The sequence below is a fragment of the Aspergillus japonicus genome (genome assembly GCF_003184785.1).
Source record: "Aspergillus japonicus CBS 114.51 unplaced genomic scaffold BO86scaffold_93, whole genome shotgun sequence".
NCBI lineage: Eukaryota > Fungi > Ascomycota > Eurotiomycetes > Eurotiales > Aspergillaceae > Aspergillus > Aspergillus japonicus.
Genome location: NW_020291730.1, coordinates 27527 through 46312, shown reverse-complemented (window position 1 = coordinate 46312; position 18786 = coordinate 27527). Strand labels below are relative to the sequence as shown.

The 18786-nt window shown below is 55.9% G+C and overlaps 7 protein-coding genes across 7 annotated transcripts; 4 read left to right on the top strand and 3 right to left on the bottom strand.

Annotated features, from left to right (window-relative positions):
- Window positions 1-159: 159 nt before the first annotated feature.
- BO86DRAFT_443165 (uncharacterized protein) lies at window positions 160-2692 on the bottom strand (the record flags this gene model as incomplete). Its single annotated transcript, XM_025676344.1, has 6 exons — window positions 160-207; window positions 300-680; window positions 745-1673; window positions 1778-2002; window positions 2083-2393; window positions 2457-2692. 6 exons carry the CDS (start codon window positions 2690-2692, stop codon window positions 160-162), a joined length of 2130 nt encoding a protein of 709 aa, XP_025522552.1.
- Window positions 2693-3587: 895 nt separating this feature from the next.
- BO86DRAFT_247857 (E2 ubiquitin-conjugating protein UBC13) lies at window positions 3588-4510 on the bottom strand. Its single transcript, XM_025667147.1, has 5 exons — window positions 4338-4510; window positions 4198-4257; window positions 4045-4133; window positions 3851-3982; window positions 3588-3796 (listed from the first exon to the last, which is right to left on the bottom strand). The coding sequence occupies exons 2-5, from the start codon at window positions 4248-4250 to the stop codon at window positions 3621-3623; spliced, it is 450 nt and encodes a 149-aa protein (XP_025522551.1). The 5' UTR covers window positions 4251-4257; window positions 4338-4510; the 3' UTR covers window positions 3588-3620.
- A 193-nt stretch (window positions 4511-4703) lies between these two features.
- BO86DRAFT_372337 (Mtc5p) lies at window positions 4704-9603 on the top strand. Its single transcript, XM_025670344.1, has 3 exons — window positions 4704-4745; window positions 4801-9026; window positions 9102-9603. Exons 2-3 carry the CDS (start codon window positions 5109-5111, stop codon window positions 9489-9491), a joined length of 4308 nt encoding a protein of 1435 aa, XP_025522550.1. The 5' UTR covers window positions 4704-4745; window positions 4801-5108; the 3' UTR covers window positions 9492-9603.
- Window positions 9604-9870: 267 nt separating this feature from the next.
- BO86DRAFT_393269 (C2HC5-type zinc finger protein) lies at window positions 9871-11859 on the top strand. The gene has a single exon (XM_025672979.1). The coding sequence runs from the start codon at window positions 9981-9983 to the stop codon at window positions 11664-11666; it is 1686 nt and encodes a 561-aa protein (XP_025522549.1). The 5' UTR covers window positions 9871-9980; the 3' UTR covers window positions 11667-11859.
- Window positions 11860-12638: 779 nt separating this feature from the next.
- BO86DRAFT_348929 (cytochrome P450) lies at window positions 12639-14633 on the top strand. The gene is made up of 4 exons (XM_025669338.1): window positions 12639-12878; window positions 12971-13390; window positions 13442-13612; window positions 13684-14633. The coding sequence occupies exons 1-4, from the start codon at window positions 12801-12803 to the stop codon at window positions 14572-14574; spliced, it is 1560 nt and encodes a 519-aa protein (XP_025522548.1). The 5' UTR covers window positions 12639-12800; the 3' UTR covers window positions 14575-14633.
- Window positions 14634-14898: 265 nt separating this feature from the next.
- On the top strand, window positions 14899-16828 carry BO86DRAFT_413707 (uncharacterized protein). The gene is made up of 3 exons (XM_025674770.1): window positions 14899-15006; window positions 15900-16406; window positions 16521-16828. Exons 1-3 carry the CDS (start codon window positions 14908-14910, stop codon window positions 16671-16673), a joined length of 759 nt encoding a protein of 252 aa, XP_025522547.1. The 5' UTR covers window positions 14899-14907; the 3' UTR covers window positions 16674-16828.
- On the bottom strand, window positions 16797-18431 carry BO86DRAFT_393266 (permease of the major facilitator superfamily). Its single transcript, XM_025672978.1, has 2 exons — window positions 17712-18431; window positions 16797-17629 (listed from the first exon to the last, which is right to left on the bottom strand). Exons 1-2 carry the CDS (start codon window positions 18168-18170, stop codon window positions 16985-16987), a joined length of 1104 nt encoding a protein of 367 aa, XP_025522546.1. The 5' UTR covers window positions 18171-18431; the 3' UTR covers window positions 16797-16984.
- Between the last annotated feature and the right edge of the window lie 355 nt (window positions 18432-18786).

Genomic DNA, 18786 nt, shown 5'->3' with positions numbered 1-18786 from the left:
ACAGGACCGAATTTCAAAATGATGCCGGCTCACTTGTCTATCCATTCCCGTCTGTTTCACACTTATCCATCCGTAACCGGAACGTCATGATCACGATACATCAAGCAACATGCCGATCGATAGCTAGCCTTTGGCCAAAGCAAAAACGGTTGCGCCTATTCATGCCTCATGCCAGTCACAGGGGCCCCAAGGGTTGGGCTTGCAGTCCTAGATACGATAACAGTAGTTAGCATGTTGCTCACCCCGTGCCAACTCTCGCCTCCCCTGCTGAAAACTCCCTAAAGGGAATATCCACTTACCTTGCACTGGATGTCGCGACACATCGGAGTGGAACAGATACCGCAGCAGTTGGAGCAGACATAACGTCCGCAACCGCCGGGCTCGGTGCACACCGTGTAGGTCGAGTGGTCCCTGGTCAGGTTCCCGTAACGGTCCAGCAGGGTGTTGACCATGAAGCAGCGACGCGACTTCAACCACTGGCGATCCGCGATGGGCTGGTGCAGGTACTCATCGCAACCCCAGCGGACGCAGCAGGGCTTCCCGCAGATGGGGCACGGCCCGCGACACTCGATGCACCACAGGATCTTACAATCCCAGGAGCGGCTGTCGTCGGGTCTTGCGGGTTTTCCAGGCGCGGCGCCTTTGAGAAGAGTGCCGGTAAAGCCGCGCACCCAGAGAGTCTATTCCTTGCGTTAGTTGCTCATGGGTTGGGTCAATCGGGGCAGGAGGAGGTAGGCCTCTTACCGGGTCCTTGTAAGGCTTGCGTGCCACGGGTGGGGTCGCCTTGGGCTTTTCGGCGTCGCCCTCAGCGTCGTCGCCTTTGTCGTCGCCCTTGTCTTCACCCTTGTCTTCACCCGTGTCTTCGCCTTTGCTCTGGTTCTGGCCGTGTATGGAAGCGGTGGCACTGCTTCCAGGAAGATTCACGGAAGAGTGGCCGGCGGACTGGGGCTCCTCTGGGTGCTTCTCCTCGCGCAAAACGGGGGTCGATGAATTTGGAGAGAGAGAGACAAGGGTGAAGCTCATGCGGGACGCTTCAGACTGGCCAGTGGACTGAGGCTTCTCCGCGGGCTCCTTGCACAAAAGGGGGGTCGATGAATTGGGAGTAAGAGAGATAAAGGTGAAGCTTGAGCGTGACCCTTCAGACTGGTCAGCGGACTGAGTCTTCTCCACGGGCTCCTTGCGTAAAAGGGGAGTTGTTGAATCCGGAGTAAGAGAGCCGGCGGTAAAGCTCAAGCGTGACCCTTTAGATTGCACGTCGGATACAATGTTCCAGGAATCAAGACCGAGAGAGGCAGTGGAAGAGCTCAAACGTGCCCCTTCAGACTGCGCACTGGGCACAATGATCGAAGCACCAAAACTGAGAGTGGCCATAGAACCGCTCAAGCGCGACTCTTTAGACTGCTCGGCGGACCCAAGGTTCGCGGCACCAAGATTAGGAGAGGCCATGGAACCGCTCAAGCGTGACTCTTCAGACCGCTCGCTGGGAACAACGTTCGTGGCACTAAGATTGGGAGAGGCCTTGGAATTGCCCAAGAAAGATGCGTCGTCCCTCACGCTCAGGACGACTTCTTTCTCGATGTGTGAGACGAGCTGCTCCTCGGTCTCCTCAATGATAGTGCCACGATCCCAGAAGTCCAGGCGCATGTAGACAGGGACATCGTCATCGCCGATATCTGCTCACAAGGTCAGCTTTTCTCACCCAGCTCTCACCTGGCATGGTGTTGTGAAATTGTTTACAATAACACAGCCAGCACCAGGGAGGGGAGAGAACACTCACCACCAGATGTATCACCGAAACTCGCACTGCTCTGAGTCCCAATACTAGCGGCGAGGCTGTCGGTGCTCTGGTTGCCCAGGGCGTTGACCAAGACCGCGGACTCCAGAGACATGTTGCTCTCATTCTCGTTAGACATGGCCTGCTTCTTCTTGCTGCCGTCACTAGGCTGCCCATGCTTCTTGGAGTTGTGCTTGTCGTCGCTCGCGGTCTTAGAGTCACCGGTTTCTGTTTATACGCCCAAGCATGAGCTGCCGTTAGGCGAGCCACAACACAAGCAAAGAAGACAAGCAGACAGAACAACTTACTCTCCTTGGTCATCGAAAGCATAGACCACTCAGAGACCGACTTCTGGTCGCTCTCTTTTTCAGCAACGGAGTCTTCCTTGTTGAGATCCATCTTGTAGTCAGTAGGCCCAGCGTGGGTGACGGCCTGTTCGGGGAAGCGTAGGTTCTCGTAGTATTCCAACGCAGGATGCTCGTAATGATCTTCGACGAGAGGGCGGCCGGGTTCTTTCTCCTTACGACGTCGTCTGCGCTGGTAGTCCTCCAGGGTGGGAAACAGGTGATCTAGGTCCTCAATCGTCACCACACGCGGGGCTGCGTGCGGGGCCTGCGTGCTTTTGTTGACTGTTACCACCGACTCACTAAAACGCTGTGATTTGATGAAGGGGGTTTGTTACCTATTCCTCGTTGAGGCGTCTCTGGTCCTATTACGCAGTCCCGGCAGCTTGAAGACCGCGGTTCCTGGGATGAAAGGGTTGAGAACTTGTTTAATGGTTGGAATCATGGCTGGTGGGTGAAGCGTGTCAGAAGTCATATCAGGGGGCGATGATGCAGTTGGCAGCTTCAAGAGCGAGCAACTGTTGATCTTGATATTAAGGCTACTATCACTACAAGGTCCCGTGACTTTATACATGGTTACGCTAGGAACTGAAACGAGAAGTTCGATGCTGGAGTGAATGAGTTAGAATCAGGCATCAGGTTGGCTGTGGTGAAGTGTTATCATTGGCCCGTGTGATGTTCTTTATAGGCGACCGAATGCAAGCCAGGTGCGGTGTAACATGACCAGCCAATACCAGCTTGATGAAGTAGAGCCTTTAACAAAGCCTGAGGGTGGTTGTTGTTTGCATATGCAGCTATCCCCCTGCAACTACATAAGTTGGCACATATCTTTCTTCTTTCCTGCTGCAGTGGACCCTTCATCAAGACCGAACCACTAACTCTCAGCTCATATAGTCAAGCCCACGGCGGGAGTATTCTCAGTCTACATCTCAGATTCCTGACATACAGGCCGCGAGGCAAAACTATTCCGATACTTAGGATGAGTTGGCACGAAGCGAGATTGGAGATCATATGTACATTGCTATCTATCCATGCGAAAGCGCCCCATCAGGACGACTATGGCTAAGCGGAACTAACTACATTCCCGAAGAGAGCAAAAGAACAAAAAGAGAAAACCACAGGACCAGCACCAAGATGTACCAGATATGAGGGATAGCCTTTGCTGCCATCTACACGAGTGAGAGAAAGTAGGACCCAGCGGTGCAGAGCTGCCATCCCTCATGTGCAATGTTGGCTTGTCTCTCTCGCCCGGCAGAGCCGCAAGTGAGGTAGTTGTAAAGACTGACGCGGGAAGAATATCGGAGGGGATCGTAAGGAAAAAAGAACGAGAGGTGCTTTTCTTCTCTGCTTTTTCTTCTTTGAGGTCTCATGGGTCACGTCACAGACGTTTTGTTGCGCCTACGGTGTTTGTGTCAATGGCAGGCAACCTGGGGTAGAGGCTACCACCAAGCTCCTTTTCTTTCCCTCTTCTCCCCCGTTCCCAAGAATTGAACCGCATGCATCTAAGTCATGGCGTGGGTTCTAGTCCACTCTTTCGCGGTCTGTATGGCAGCCGGCTCATCCTCCTTCCAGCGTTGAGCAACGTCGTTGGCGAGCGGGTCGTCGGGGTTCGGGGCACCCAGCAAGGCCTGGATTGAGAGTAGGATCGTGCGGATTTGTAAAGCGGGAGACCAGTTGTCTAGTTTGGTGGTTAGTTCCTTTCCCCGTGGCATACGTTCCGCGAAGGACATACTTTTGAGCACGTCCAAGCAGATCCGTCCCAGCCGGTCGATGTTGGGGTGGTAGATCTTCGTCAAGAAGCGGATCTTCGGGGGAGTCATGGGGTAGTCCTCGGGCAAGAACAGTTCGAGACGGAAGATGCCGCCTTTGAAAGCGAGTGGTTAGCGGCCAACCGGGCTATGTCTCGTAGATTTCCAGACGATATACCTTCGTACGGCGACTGTGCAGGTCCGTGGATCGAGACATCGAAGTAGCGCAAGTTATCTTCGTGCGGGACAGCGTTGATGCCGGGAACCCTGCGGATGGAGAGGCGTTAGCCAGTCGTTCAGGTGACGAGGACTCGAGACAGACTCGACTTACGGCTCCGCCATCAGGCGCTCAGTTTCCTTGATGATTCTCTTCGGCAACGCCATCTTGGACCTGTAGATTGGAATGAACTTTAGTATACACCCAGACCCTTGGGTTCCTAGCGCCTTCAAGTACTCGAAGGTGGGGCTTACGGTTTCTCTGCTTTTGGCCTGTCTGGAGAGTGACAAATCAAGATCCTACACCAAAGAGGAAAAGGGAAGGCAAAACGACAAAAAAGAAAAACAACAGTCGACCTGTGAGCTGTTTATCGAGAAGAAGGAAACAGAAAAGAAAGACCAACAGCTTCAGTTGTCTATATGTGATCCTCTTCCGGAAACTAATCTGAATCGACGTAACCCGACAGAGGGGCACTGCATCTCGGGTATCTGTCACCCACCGCAATATGCACGGGTTGCCCGGAACGCCATCCGTGCAGGTGCCTTGACCCGAAATGGAAAGTCCGGATTCCCCCCGGGCCCAGACTTGTGGAGCTGCGACTGAGCGCCGTCAGTGTCTCGACTCCTTTGGGGCAGATGCGCTTGCTCGAGGTAGGCTTGTTTGTGAGTCGGGCTACCTTCATTGATGAGATCACTGGCTAACAGCGCGCTTGTTCAGCTATCTCTAGCTCAACACCTCTCTCAGGGCCCCGCATGTTAATTGCATGCGAAGCCTCGAACGTCGACCAGCTCCATACTCGCTCAATGCGCGCTACTACTTCCTCCCAATTGTCCATTATTCGCAACTGACCGGCCCTTTATGTGAGGGAAAATACGACATGAGACTAACACGCTCAAACGCACACAATCACATATTGCATGCTCGCATTCCTTCTTGAATTCGTTACTTTTCCAGGGTGAGGATAGCAGGCGACACGCAACGCAACGAGGACGGAGCTTCCGACGGCCTGGCCAGACGACGGAATCATGACGGACACCAGTGAGCCCAGGCCACCGACGTCGGCGTATGAAAGTCCAACATTCGGCGAGGACAGTTCATTCCATGTGGAGCAACCTGTTGGGTCTATGTCCATATCGCCATGTGGACGGGATGTGGTGCTGGCTTCCAAGGAGGGTCTGCACGTTATCGATCTGGACTCGCCTTACTCTCCGCCCCGGTACCTGCCTCATCACACACCGTGGGAGGTCGCGGATGTCCAATGGTCGCCATTCGCGGCCCGAGACTACTGGGTCGTCAGCACATCGAATCAGAAAGCACTGGTCTGGAACCTGGGAATGAAGACTGCGGAGAGTTCAATTGAGCATGTACTGCACGCTCACACGCGGGCGATCACCGACATCAACTTCTCGGCACATCATCCGGACATGTTGGCTACCTGTGCTGTTGATAGTTTTGTCCACTGCTGGGATTTGCGCATCACCTCGAGGCCCGCCATCTCATTCTCCGACTGGTTTGCCGGCGCAACACAGGTGAAGTGGAATCGACAGGACCCTAATGTGATCGCGAGCTCGCATGACAAGTTTCTGCGGATCTGGGACAAACGGATGGGCGCGTACCCGATCACATCCATTCAAGCACATGACACGAAGATCTACGGCCTCGATTGGAATAGAGTACGACCTGGCGCTCTGACGACTTGCTCTCTTGATCGGACGATCAAGTTCTGGGATTACACAGTCAATACCGAGGTTCCTGAGAAGCTCATCCGGGCACCGTTCCCGGTGTGGCGCGCACGAAACACCCCGTTCGGTTGGGGTGTCTTGGCCATGCCGCAGAGAGGTAACAGTGATCTTCACTTGTACAGTCGCAGACTCGGAGAGGGTGCCAATCCCGGCGAGGATCTTCCGTTGGTTCACAGCTTCCCGGGACATAAAGGTCAAGTGAAGGAGTTCCTATGGAGAGCTCGTGGGGGTATAGCTGATGGGATTGATCATAGAGATTTCCAGCTCGTCTCATGGGGCACCGATCGAGAACTCCGATTGCACAGGGTTGACCCGGATATCTTACAACGAGTGGGCTACGAGAAAGGAAAGTCGTTTATCTCTAACTTTAATCTTACCCGTAAAGGTGCGGTCTACAAGTCCTTTCGGGATACGAACGCCGACCAAGATGATGAAGACACAGGGTCCCTCTCGCCGAAGACCCAACAAAGCGCCACGCCACAAACCTCCCGCAACAAGGGGCTGAATACGATCTCTATCCCTTATGCGCGCGGCTGGACACAAGGTGGAGGCAACCCGGACTCCAGGATAGGCATGCAGGGGCGGACGAACGTTCGAGCCGACACCAACCCTATCGCATGGATGCGCGGCGTGAAGATCTCTGGCTGGGATATCGAAACACTGGGTGATGAGATCACTCACGTCGGAGAGAAGTTTACCAAGGTATCTTTTGAATCCGTCGATGTCAGGCAAAGGAAAGCGATGATATCCCTCAACGGCCCGTGGGGTGCTGATGGCGACTCTCTTTTCTTGAAAGTTGACATCAAGTTTCCAAGCGATTACCCCCGGGCCTCCATTCCTATATTCAACGTACAGAAGACTGCCGCGGTTACCGATGAGCTTGCCGACAAGCTCGTGGCAGAAACTCGGAAGATAGCAGACACCTATTTGACTCACAAGCGAGGCTGCTTGGAGGGGGTTCTCCGTTATCTGTTGGGCGAAAGCACACTAGAGGAAAGTATGGCATGGCTTGGAGAAACAGCTGAGACTGTCAAATCCCCAATCAATGGCCAGCTTGAGGGAGAGGAGTCAAGCGACGAAGACGAAGTCGGGCTATCCCAGAGCCAGGACTTAGGCATGAGCTCGGAACTACTTCGTCCAGTCAATGCCAACGTTATGGTTCCTGTGGCCAAGGGGTGCGGCGCGTTGTGGGCAAATGATGGCCGCTTGGTGTGTTTCTTTCCCTCAAAGAATGATAAATCGGCAGAATGGATGGAGAACCTAGGCTTGAGAGAGATGTCCAGGCTATCGAGAGCCGACAAAGTTTTTGAAGGCTTTGGCCGATTGCAGACGAGCTCGCCTGGCCCGCGGCCTTCTGCTACGATTGCTAGCACTGATGATGGTGCATCGGAGTATTCTGATGACTCGGACGCGGAGAGCTCCAGCTCTTCCGGGTCCTCGGGGATCCTATCAGGGCTGCAGCACCGATTCCCGACTCCTCAAACATGGAGGAGTGGTGGCAGTCTGGGGATTTATAGACCACGTTCTACAGATAACTCCCAGAGGTCCACAGCTGGAGCATTAACCACGAAATCGTCTGATCCGCCTCAGAACGTGATATCGATCCACGACTTCAGTGATATGCTACCGGCAAAACGCGAATTGGCTGTCGGATATCGCATCTGCGGCAAAGCCACGGATGTATGTGCACACAATTCTGCCGTTGCTCTCGATCACGGGTACAACGAGCTAGCTCGAATCTGGGGACTCCTAAGGCTCATTCTTCACAACCGGAAATCATCGATGCTTGCCTCTAGTCTTGATCAACTAGGAAGGCTGCCGCGCATTCAGCGAAAAGACAGTGCTATTGACCTTACTTATGACGCGAAGAGCCATAGTAGGAGCTCGAAGGGGTCACAAGCCCCGTCAATAAGATGGGGCGATCACCCTTTTGGTAGCCACTGGCTCATCCCATCTCTATTTGATCACTTCGAAAGAATCGGCGATGTGCAGATGATCGCGATGCTATCATGTGTCCTGCACGAGCCAAACAATGAAGAGACATCAGCGAGGGAGAAGGCTCATCACAGTAGGAGTGTCTCTAAGCGCATGGAAGAGCAGTCATTCTCGTTCGACTTTTACCCTCCACATACAGTGATACAAAACAAATCACATACCGCGACTCCCCTTGCCACCACACCAAAAGACAGCCATACGACTCCCATCACACACAGTTCCGGACGCTCATCCTCCGAAATTTGGCGTGTTGATTCCACTCCTCCTTATTCCACGGGAACAACCCCTCCCCTGAACTCTCGGGTTGCTGCCCTACCGGCAGACCGTAAAACTTGGAGTCAAAATGTATCAATAGCAGCCTCTCCTGATCAACAGTCGCAGCCTCGGAGTGCATCGGGGCTTGGTTCTGTTCTTGCCTCTTCCCTTTCCCGGTCTTTCACCTTTGGGCCCTCTTCAGCGTCTCCTCCGGCCACCGCATTGTCGAAGAAGAAGCAAAGTCCAAGTGGCAGCCTACACACGACCGGTGGATCCGGTATGTGGGTTACTAGTGCTCTTGCGGCAAAACCTGCTTCTGCGATTCCGGACTATCTGACTACCTCTACCGCGCTAACTTCACAGACCCATTCCGACACGGAAAGTGAGCGACCGTCGCCTGCAAAACCCCGGGCGAAACTGCAAACAACATTCAAGAACCAGAATGCCTTCGACAGCGGTAGCTCACAGAACACGTTTCTTGACCCAAAGAAGGAAGGTCTATACCATTCATATCGAGCAGCATACGCCCACCTACTTTCAATCTGGGCATTGCCCGTGCAGCGCAGTGAGGTTCTCAAAATTGGCGGTGTAGGTAGTTCTCTCAAGGACCTGCATGTTCCTCGCCAAAACGCCAATGGCCACCATGATTCATTCTCTTTCCCCATCTCAAAGCATCGGGGCGCAACCACGGTGCATATTGATGGGGAGAACCAAGGCCTGGACATTCAACGTCATTGCAACAAGTGTGGACAGGCACTACAACATTCAATCTTCGCCACAAAGGCTGCCGTAGAAGCGTTGGCTTCTAGGAGTCACATGAAGGGGACAGCGACATCCACCGTCACGTGCCCCAACTGCAAACCAAAACAGTCACTTGCTCTGAAGTTGCCGTGTATTATCTGCGGCGAGGTTGTCGACGGAATGCTTATTCCCTGTCTCGGCTGCGGCCATGTCAGCTGCTTTGATTGCCATCGAGGCTGGTTCTCAATGGCATCCGCAGATACTCATTCCGATAATCACGCCGAGCAAGATGAGTACCGATACTGTCCAAGCGGCTGCGGCTGCAAATGCTCCGATTTCATCGACATAGATCCCGCTTCACCCTGGGACGTAACCACAGACCTAACGAGTCCCCAGGAGCGGGAAAACACTCAGCATCGGCATAGAAGCAAGAAGTCTGATGGGGCAGTCTCCACGAAGACTTCCGGTGAACACGCTGCGGCACCTAATAGTGCTCAACATGGGGAAGAAGCGGATCGATCGCAGAGCGTCTCGCCTTTTGCATCCCTTGCAAAAGGCCTGGGTGGAGGACTGAGCAGAGGGCTGCGACTACGGGACGACAAAAGAAGATCGAAGCTGTCGTCGACGTCGTTTGTCCCCAAGAAGACTTCGATGAATCAGGTCGAGAATCGATGATGGTCATTTGTATCTGTGTTTTTAGCTAGCGACAAGTTATGTATACCCCTTCGGTTTTTTCTTTGATCTGTTAGCTCTAGGGTTAGGTGCTGGGATTGATCATACTCCTGGGATATGGTCCGTTTACAATAGTTGATCACCTAGCAAAAAAACAGAAGTTCATTCCGAAAATGAGTTTCTGCTTGCTTTGTAATTAGTCAGTCGTATGATGCAACGGCAATGGACTCACGAATGAAAAGATCTCGAAAGTGTTTCTGGTCTAAATCTACTCCGTAAGCATGGAGGGTTGCCTGAAAGATGTGGCCACAAACCAACCGCTTATCGACCATTGTCGATAACACCCCACCGTCATTTCTCGATCATTGACCCCCGCCAACTACTCACTTTGTGACCTACTCTATCTTCATTACCGTCCGGCTTGAGGAGTAGGGTATCTCAGATCTAGACGCTACTATAATCTCACCCTTACGCACCCATTGCCGAATTACTATGAGCAACACCGGCCTTGTCGCATGGGGCGTTCCCCGGCTGGCGGAGCTCCTTCCGTTGGACCAGGAATCGCTCACCCAGATCATCGACTACGCCGCCAGCCTCTCCAAGGAAGAAGGGGCCGACCACCTCAAGAACCTGCTGGGCGACTCGCCGGCCGCGTTCGAATTCATCGCTGCCTTCAGCTCCCGCCGTTCAGCCCCGCCGCCGCAGCGCTCCGCCACGTCCTCCCCGGCACCGACACCCGCCCCCGCCCCCTCCGGCGCATCCTCCGCACCTCCCAGAAACACCAGCAGCAGCTCAGGCCGCAAAGGCAAGAAGTCAAAACCACCGCTCCACAGCGCCGGCCCCGTGCGCCGGCCCGAGAACTTCGGCGACGTGACCGGCGGATACAGGAAGGAGGATCAAAATGAGGATTACATGCCTGTCTCGATGTCAGGCCGGGGTCGACCGGATGCGAAGTCGTCGCTTGGTCTACGAAATCTACCGGTCACATCTTCTCAAGGATCATCCGCTACCTCGTCGCGCAACCAGTCGCCCGCCCCTCCCCGGCCTACAACCACAACAAGCAGCAGCAACAACAACAACAAAGCCCCACCCTCAGCCGCGGGGCCCGTCATCTCGGATCTCCTGCCTAACGTGAAGTCGAAAGCGGCCAAGTCGACGGGGCGCGGCGCCGCGAATGCAGGCGGAGGAGGCTCCTCCTCATCAGCCAAAAGCGGCGGCGCCCTGACGACGACGAACATCACCGACCTGACAGCCGCGATCGCCGCGCTGGAGGTCTCCACGAACCCGACGCTGGGCCCGGGGGCCCGGAAATGCACGTGCTACGCCAGCATCCACCCGCTCTTCGACCCGGCGCCGAACTGCCTGAACTGCGGGAAGATCATCTGCGCGCTGGAGGGGCTGCAGCCGTGCTCGTTCTGCGGGACGCCGCTGCTGTCGAGCGATGAGGTGCAGAGCATGATCCGGGAGCTGCGCGCGGAGCGGGGCCAGGAGAAGATGCGGGCCCACAATGAGGGCGTCCAACACCGGGATGGGGGCCCGGGGCTGGGACCGGGCAGTACGCCGGGCAGTAGCAACAACCATAGACTGGATGCGGCCCGCGCGCATCGCGACAAGCTGCTGCAGTTCCAGGCGCAGAACGCCAAGCGCACGCGGGTGGTGGACGAGGCGGCCGACTTTGAGACCCCCAATGTCGCGTCGACGCTGTGGATGACCCCCGCACAGCGGGCGTTGGCCCTCAAGAAGCAGCAGCGGATCATGCGGGAGATGGAGGAGAAGGCCCGCCCGGAGTGGGAGAAGAAGAAGACGATTATGAGTCTGGATATCAAGGGTGGTCGAGTGACGCGGGTGTATCAGTCTGCCGCGGAAGCGAGGGGGTCGTCGAAGGCCGCAGCAGAGGAGGAGGAGGAGGAGGAGGAGGAGGCGAAGGCGGAGGATGGCGACGACAATGCACAGCTGGGAGATGAGGCCGATCGTGGGAGCCGCGGTGGCGGCCACGCGTTTAGCAACAATCCGCTGCTGGCGGCCGGCGGGCTGCTGCGGCCGGTGTGGAAGACCGCCGACGGTAAGCAGCCCGAGACGGCGCGCAAGGAGCGCCAGCCAACCTGGCGGCGGGTACAGGATGACAACGATGATAACGAGCAATGGATTCTGGACGGCGGGGCGCATGGGTATACGTGATCTAGTGGAGGCGGAGAGATTCTGGCGTCACCGTGTAGTTCCTTTTTGGACGCAGTGAGTGTGTTGGTCTGTCCAGACGCAATGTTCCCCTTGCATAGTATCTAAGTGCATCTTCGCTGGTAGTATACACCCCAGCAAAACCACACTACACCACGTATCTCTCAAGCTAGGGGGGCATCGTATCCTTCGGTGGGGACAATCAAAGCCAGACCCCGTATTAATTTGAACTTGGAGGAGAGTCTCGTACTGCAATGGAGACAGAGCTCGTGTTCGGAAGGGCGATACCCAGTAATCCTATCAATCAATAAGATCCTATAGCCTGTCAGACGTTACACATCAGACATATGCCGCATCCCCATTATTTCTATACTTCTATACACCCCACGGAATAATGAAAAACATCGCCAACAACTAGCTGACCACCACCACCACCACCACCAACAATCCAGCCCCGATCCGATCCCCACCTCCAGAGCTCCCCGCCCCTACAAAAGTACAGTACAGTACCAGAACGCTGCTCCGCTGGATCATGACGCCAATAGCTCAAACTGGAAGAGGGGTGATGGACCGTGGACCATGGAACACAGTCAGCCAGTCAGTCACTCAGTCCGTCACTCTGCTGCGTAAACGCCCGCAAGTAACCGAGAAACCAAGGCATTATTAATTCAGGTCGATATATAGGCTATGCTCCATCCGTTTTAGCATCTGCATCTCTATCAGTTTGCTCCCCCACTTCTGCGGTGTCTTGTCTTCACTTTCTAGTTCTACTTGAGACATCACGAACCCGAGAGCGGGAAGTGACGTTTGCGGGGAAGTTCACTGGACCTGACTTGGCAGTGGACGTAGTATACAAGCTCGGTTCGGAGCGGGTAGATTCGGCCAGGATTTAGTTTACACTGGGCATCGACCACCACTTACCTTTTACGGAGGGGGAATCGTATCTACAGTCGGTATCAGCAGCAGCGACACGAGTGAGTGAGTGAGTGAGTGAGTGTAGGACTGGCTGGAGGGTGCTGATACGCACTCGGAACTATTAATACTTGTTTCCCCCCTTCTTTCTTTCTCCCACTCTTTCTGAACGACAGACAAACTCTTGAGTTTCCATCAGTCCCAAGGCACCAGGGCACACGCAAAATGCTAAGCCAGCTGAGCTGGGACGCCATCTCCCTGGGCGGAATCGCCTGGGGCGTGCTTGGGATACTCGCAGCGTTGGTAAGTTTTACGATCCTATCCTCAGATTCGCCCTGTCTTGTGTCTCTCCAGCACCACCCCACAAGTACAGCACTAAAAGGAAGGCAAAGCAGACCCTCCTCTACACCCTCTACAACCGCTACCTCCACCCACTTCGCCACATCCCGGGCCCCCTCCTCGCCTCGCTGACCCCCTGGGTCCAGCTCTACCACGGCCTCCGCGGCGACCGCCACCTCTGGCTGCACGCGCTGCACGCGCAGTACGGCAGCCACGTGCGGGTGGCGCCCAACTTCGTGTCCGTCAACACCGCGCAGGGGCTGCACGACATCTACGGCCACGGGAAGCGCCTCAAGAAGGCCGACTTCTACAACGCGTTTCCCGCCATCAAGGGCGTGTACAACACGCACAACGTCATCGACAAGACGGCCCACGGCCGCAAGCGCCGCGTGCTGAGCCAGGCGTTCGCCGACCATGCGCTGAAGAGTATGGAGGATGTCATGCTCCTGCATGTGCGGCAGCTGTGTAGTGGGCTGGTGAGGGGGCTGCAGTCGCAGCAACTGCAGCAGTCTTCGACGGGTGTGCAGGAGAAGCAGGACGGACCCCCCGTGGTGCAGGATCTGGGCCGGTGGTTTAGTTATCTCACGTATGATGTGATGGGCGAGTTGTGTTTTGGGAAGAGCTTCGATATGTTGATCGAGAGTAGTCGGCGGAGGTTGGTGGAGTTGGTGGATCGCGCGGCCAATCGGCATTATGTTGTGAGTGTGCCCTATACTTCTTGTTGTGTGTTTTCTCGGTGGTTTGGCTGACATGCTGGAATCAATCCTAGTGTGGTCTGTGGATGCCCCTCGATCGATGGCACCTGGACCAGATCTTCATTCATCGGTTGACCAACGACCGCTGGAACTTCATCATGAACTCCCGCGTCGAGGCCACGAAGCGCGCCCAGGAGCGGACCCAGGCGGGCCACGACGCCAAACGCGATTTCTTCTACTACCTGCTGAACGCCCGGGACCCGGAGTCCGGACAGGGGCTGACCACCCCGGAGCTCTGGGGCGAGGCCAACGTCCTGATGATCGCGGGCAGCGACACGACGTCGACCACCCTCTCGGCCACGGTGTTCTACCTGGTGCGCAACCCGCATGCGATGGAGCGGCTAAAGAACGAGGTCCGCGGGGCGTTTACCTCCGTCGAGGACATTGTGTCGGGCAGCCAGCTCAACGAGCTGGTGTACTTGAAAGCTTGTCTGGACGAGGCGCTGCGGCTGGCTCCCGCCGTGCCCGGGGCGCCTCCCCGCGAGGTGATGGAGGGCGGCGCCATGGTGGACGGGGTCTTCCTGCCTGAGGGGACGGATTGCGGGACGCCGACCTTCTCCATCCACCGCCAGGCTGCGTACTACCGTCAACCGGGGGCGTACCTGCCGGAGCGCTGGATCGAGGGCGCGACATGTCAGACGGAGTTCGAGTGCTGGGAGACGAGTAAAGAAGACGTCGAGGTCGCGCGACGTGCGTTCTGCCCGTTCAGCATCGGCCCGCGCGGCTGCATCGGCAAGAGCATGGCGTTCATGGAGATGCGACTGACGATTGCACGGCTGATCTTCCTCTTCGATCTGGAGCTGGCCGACCACCGCGGGGAGGACGCCGAGGGCCACTTGGCGCTGGTGGATCACTTCACCAGCGCGAAAGAAGGGCCCAATGTGACTGTACGAGTGCGTACGTAGCCAAGCTGATGTAAATTGAGGACCATCCAAGTACTGTACATAAGTCCCTAAATTCAGATCCAACCGTACAATGCACAGTGGAAGCTGGTTGCAGGGCCGATAGTAGGGGAAATCGACGCTATCGGAAGGACACGTGCCGGACACGTGCCGCCATCCCCAGGCAGCGAGACAGACAGCCCTTCGTTTCTCCTACATTACTCTCCCTCTCCTTCCTACATACATGTCAAGAAAACAGTCATTCGTTTACTTTCTATTCCTCGATCCTCAGACTCTCCTTAACTTTCGTTTCCTAGTGTTGTGCTTCTATCTTTCATTGATTATCATCAGATCGCAATGCCCCCTTCGGCGCTGACCACGACCTTCATACAATCGACCTTCCTGAATGCGATTGCCAATCTCCTCGCCCAGGTTATAGATCAGTACCACCGCGGTGTACGTAGCTTGATTTCTTTTTGCTGATTCAGTATCTCCCCCAATGTCCTGTGCATGTATAGAAAAAAAAACACCAACACCAACACCATATATACAAGAAAGAATACACGGTGTCCTCCTCTTTCCCCAAATTATGTTAAACATGACTAACATGATCTGGGGGGGAGGAATGGGGAATGGGGAATGGGGACATGGGGGGGAATTTGGGGGGAATGGTTTGAGGGTAGGGGGGAAGGGGGATTGGTGTGGGTAAGTGGATGAGAGAGAGGGTCCTTTACTTCTACTGATGTATTTGTTTCTTTGGGGTCTGAGTTTCCCCGCCTCTGCCGTGCCGTGCCCTGCCCTGCCCTGCCGTGTCGAATGGTGAACCCTTGGGCCTTTGGGGCCTTGGGGCCAGTGATTTTCCGGATCATCCCGAGTCTCCGAGTCCGAGTCCACTGCGGGAGGGGGTATGGTACCCTAACCTTATGGATCATGGATGTATACATCGATTACCGAAACGGGTAATCTGTATACCTTACGGGCACCTCACGCAACCCGGCACATTCTCTTCCCATCATGTCCACAGGACACACTATACACCGTTCCGAAAAGCAGACCTTACTCAACCCCAAGATCTAGCTTCTCCCCTGCCCCTCCCTATAGTGTCGTCCCCAAACCTCCCAAGCCTATCCCTTCTCCCCTCCACACAAATCCCCCCAACCCAGCCCACAACCATCACAACCCAAGACACAGACAGACCCTCACCCCCCAGCCCCCCAAACCAAGAAACACAAACAGGACCCTCCCTCTGCATCCACGACCCCCAACCAACCCCCTCCCCCTCTCCCCATCCCCCCAAAACTCCCAACCCCCACCCCACCAAACTCCCCCTAATTGTACTGTCCCTCTAGAAACCCTTCCACCTCAACCCCACCGCCCTCCTCCAATTCCTCATCTACGGCCTCCTCAGCGTTCTCCCCAACTTCCTGTGGCAACGGCGCCTCGAATCCCGCTTCCCGGGGTTCCCCGCCTGGCGGCGGTGGGGGTGGTCGTCGTCGCTCACGGCGACCCCAACCACCACGACCCCCAGCAGCACGCTGCGGCGTGATGGCAAGCCCAGTCCAGCACCACCACCCAAAGGGGAGGTATGCATCAGCATTGGCATCCCCCCTGAGGATATCCAGGGTAAGGACCGAGAAAAGAAGAAGAAGAAGAAGGATGCGGGGAGATGGAGATCCTACCCGCAGGGGGGTACGACCAACAACAGCAGCAACAGCAACCCCGGGGTCCGGAACTTCCTCGCCAAGTTCCTGCTGGATCAGACGGTGGGGTCGGTGATGAATATCGTGTTGTTTGTGGTGTTGATCAATCTGCTGAAGGGGGTGGGTTTGTCCGGGTGTTGGGGGTTGCTGCGGGAGGTATGTTTTCTCTTATCCTGGTGGTGGTGGTGGTGGGTGAAGGGGGATGGGGGTGGGTTAGGTGTTGGGGCGATGCCGATGACGATGGCGATGCTGATACGCAAGGGTCAACAGGACTTCCGGCCGATCATGATGGCGCGGCTCAAGTACCGCCCGCTGGTCTCGGTGCTCATGTACACGGTCATTCCGGTCGATCGGCGCGTAGTGTTTGGGAGTGCCTGTGGGGTGATCTGGGGCGTGTATTTGAGTTTGTATGCGGTGGTTTAATTCAGCCCTAGCTCATTGGCTTGTTGGATAGTGCTCGTCTGTTATTCCTATGTGATGTGCTTGGGGCTATTCGGCCAGGATAGATGCTTTGAGTCGTCACAACCATAGACTAACTAATAATGCTTCGCGTTCATCTGATCATATTAGCATATTACAATACATCGCCCCGCCGCTGTATGGTATTCCCGAGCTGCCACCCGAAAAAGATAAATCTACATACATGTAGCAATCTGAAACCCAGTCCCCAGGTATTATAAAAGAGGTTACACTTTTGCGAGGCTGCAGAACCACCACTTCCACTGGACACGCCATCAAGCGGCCGTCCGCTCAATCCGTCGTCCCTTGACGGACAGCCATTCGATGGGCAACGCCCCCACCAGCGCCAGCGCCCCCATCGCCACGGCCACATAGAACGTCTGCATGATGGCCGAGTTGTACGCCTCCAACGCCTGCGGTAGCGTACTCTCCGGCACGACGTGGCGTAGCATGGTCGCCCCGGCGCCCATCACCTGCCGCACGTCCAGCCCCGGGATATGCCCCAGGTTCTCGCGCAGCTGGTTCTGGAACACGTTCTGGGCCACCGAGACAAAAATCGCGCCGCCCAGCGTCTGGGTGAACACGACGATGGCCGTGGCGCTGGGCACGTCGGCCGGGCCGAGCGCGGCCTGGCACACCAGCATCGGCTGCTGCAGCCCGATGCCCGCCCCGATCCCGATGATGATCTGGTAGCCGATCCAGTGGGCCGCCTTCGAGTCCGGCTCCAGCGTGCTGAGCAGGCCCCCGCCGATGGCCACGAACACCGGCGATGCCAGCAGGAATGGCGTGTAGTACCCAAACACCGAGATCAGGACTCCGGCTACCATGGCGAACACGACGACACCCAGCAGCATGGGGAGGTTCATGATGCCGGACTTGGTCGCCGATACGCCTTTGATTGCCTGGAACCAGATCGGGAGCTATTCGCAAGGAGTTAGATGCGGGCTCGTCACCTGTCACGGACATGGCAGGGAGAAAAGAGAGAAGGGCTGGTTCACTCACGTAGTAGACGAGGGTGAAAAACGAGCCGCCCATACAGAAGGTGAAAACCGCCCCGCCCCAGACGTTCTGATTCTTGATCAGTCTCGGTGGGATGGTGGCCTTGTCCTTACCCCAGATTTGCGTCCCGATGAAGCACAGAATGAGTAATCCGGACAGAATGAACAGCGCGATGATGCGGCCATTGTTCCATGCGTAGATGGTACCACCCCACTGCAATGCCAGGAGCATGCAGATGACGCCCGGGAGAAAGAAGAACGTGCCCGGGAGATCTAGCTGAGCCACCTGGTCCCGGAATCCGTACGTGCTCTTGACCGACCTGGGCGCCTTGAAGAACATCAGGATAAACAGGATGGTCAGCCCACCGATGGGCAGATTGATGTAGAAGCACCACCGCCAGCTGAGGTGATCGGTGAACGCGCCCCCCATGAGCGGCCCGGCCACACTAGCCACGCCGTACATCCCGGCCAGCGTGCTAGCGTAAACCGGTCTGCGTTCCAGCGGCGCTGTTTGGGCAACAATCAGCATGGCCCCGGAGAAGAGACCGGCTGATCCGACCCCAGCAACGGCTCGGCCGATGATCAACGCCACCGAATTCGGGGCCAACGCGCAGACCAACGACCCGACCTCGAAGATCGCGAGAGCAATCAGATACACCCACTTCGTCGAGTAGAATGTGTACAGCTTGCCGAAGATCAGGGTGAGTGCACATGTCGTCAAGAGGTAGGCACTGCCGTACCAACCCACGTCGTCCAGGGAGTGGAACTGATCGGTGATCTTGGGGATGGCCGTGGCCAGGATCGTATTGTCCTTGACACGAGAAGAGAGTCAGGGTAGCTCCACATGTAAGCTTCCGTCTGATAAGAACACTTACCAACGCAATACAGAACAAAGAGATGGAAAGCCCGATGAGAATCAGGGCAAGCTTCCACGAAGTAGGATATTCTGGCTCCGAACCAGCCGCGTCATCACCATGACGCGAGCTTGTTGACTTGGCCTCATTCAGCGGCTCGTGGATCTGAGAATGGGAAGACGCTCCGCGGGACGAGTGTGCAGGAGTACTGTCGCGATCAGTGGA

Bases quoted from the DNA above. Each gene is read 5' to 3' on its own strand.
- BO86DRAFT_247857 (XM_025667147.1), bottom strand. From the start codon at position 4,250: ATGGCGTTGCCGAAGAGAATCATCAAGGAAACTGAGCGCCTGATGGCG. The intron at 3,983-4,044 runs GTATATCGTCTG...TCGCTTTCAAAG, and splicing joins TGCACAGTCGCCGTACGAAG to GCGGCATCTTCCGTCTCGAA. The intron at 3,797-3,850 runs GTATGTCCTTCG...CCACCAAACTAG, and splicing joins CTGCTTGGACGTGCTCAAAA to ACAACTGGTCTCCCGCTTTA.
- BO86DRAFT_372337 (XM_025670344.1), top strand. From the start codon at position 5,109: ATGACGGACACCAGTGAGCCCAGGCCACCGACGTCGGCGTATGAAAGT. The intron at 9,027-9,101 runs GTCAGCTGCTTT...AATCACGCCGAG, and splicing joins CCTGTCTCGGCTGCGGCCAT to CAAGATGAGTACCGATACTG.
- BO86DRAFT_393269 (XM_025672979.1), top strand. From the start codon at position 9,981: ATGAGCAACACCGGCCTTGTCGCATGGGGCGTTCCCCGGCTGGCGGAG.
- BO86DRAFT_348929 (XM_025669338.1), top strand. From the start codon at position 12,801: ATGCTAAGCCAGCTGAGCTGGGACGCCATCTCCCTGGGCGGAATCGCC. The intron at 13,391-13,441 runs GTGAGGGGGCTG...ACGGGTGTGCAG, and splicing joins GGCAGCTGTGTAGTGGGCTG to GAGAAGCAGGACGGACCCCC. The intron at 13,613-13,683 runs GTGAGTGTGCCC...AATCAATCCTAG, and splicing joins CGGCCAATCGGCATTATGTT to TGTGGTCTGTGGATGCCCCT.
- BO86DRAFT_413707 (XM_025674770.1), top strand. From the start codon at position 14,908: ATGCCCCCTTCGGCGCTGACCACGACCTTCATACAATCGACCTTCCTG. The intron at 15,007-15,899 runs GTACGTAGCTTG...CTGTCCCTCTAG, and splicing joins TAGATCAGTACCACCGCGGT to AAACCCTTCCACCTCAACCC. The intron at 16,407-16,520 runs GTATGTTTTCTC...AAGGGTCAACAG, and splicing joins GTTGGGGGTTGCTGCGGGAG to GACTTCCGGCCGATCATGAT.
- BO86DRAFT_393266 (XM_025672978.1), bottom strand. From the start codon at position 18,170: ATGTACGGCGTGGCTAGTGTGGCCGGGCCGCTCATGGGGGGCGCGTTC. The intron at 17,630-17,711 runs GTGAGTGAACCA...CCTTGCGAATAG, and splicing joins TTTTCACCCTCGTCTACTAC to CTCCCGATCTGGTTCCAGGC.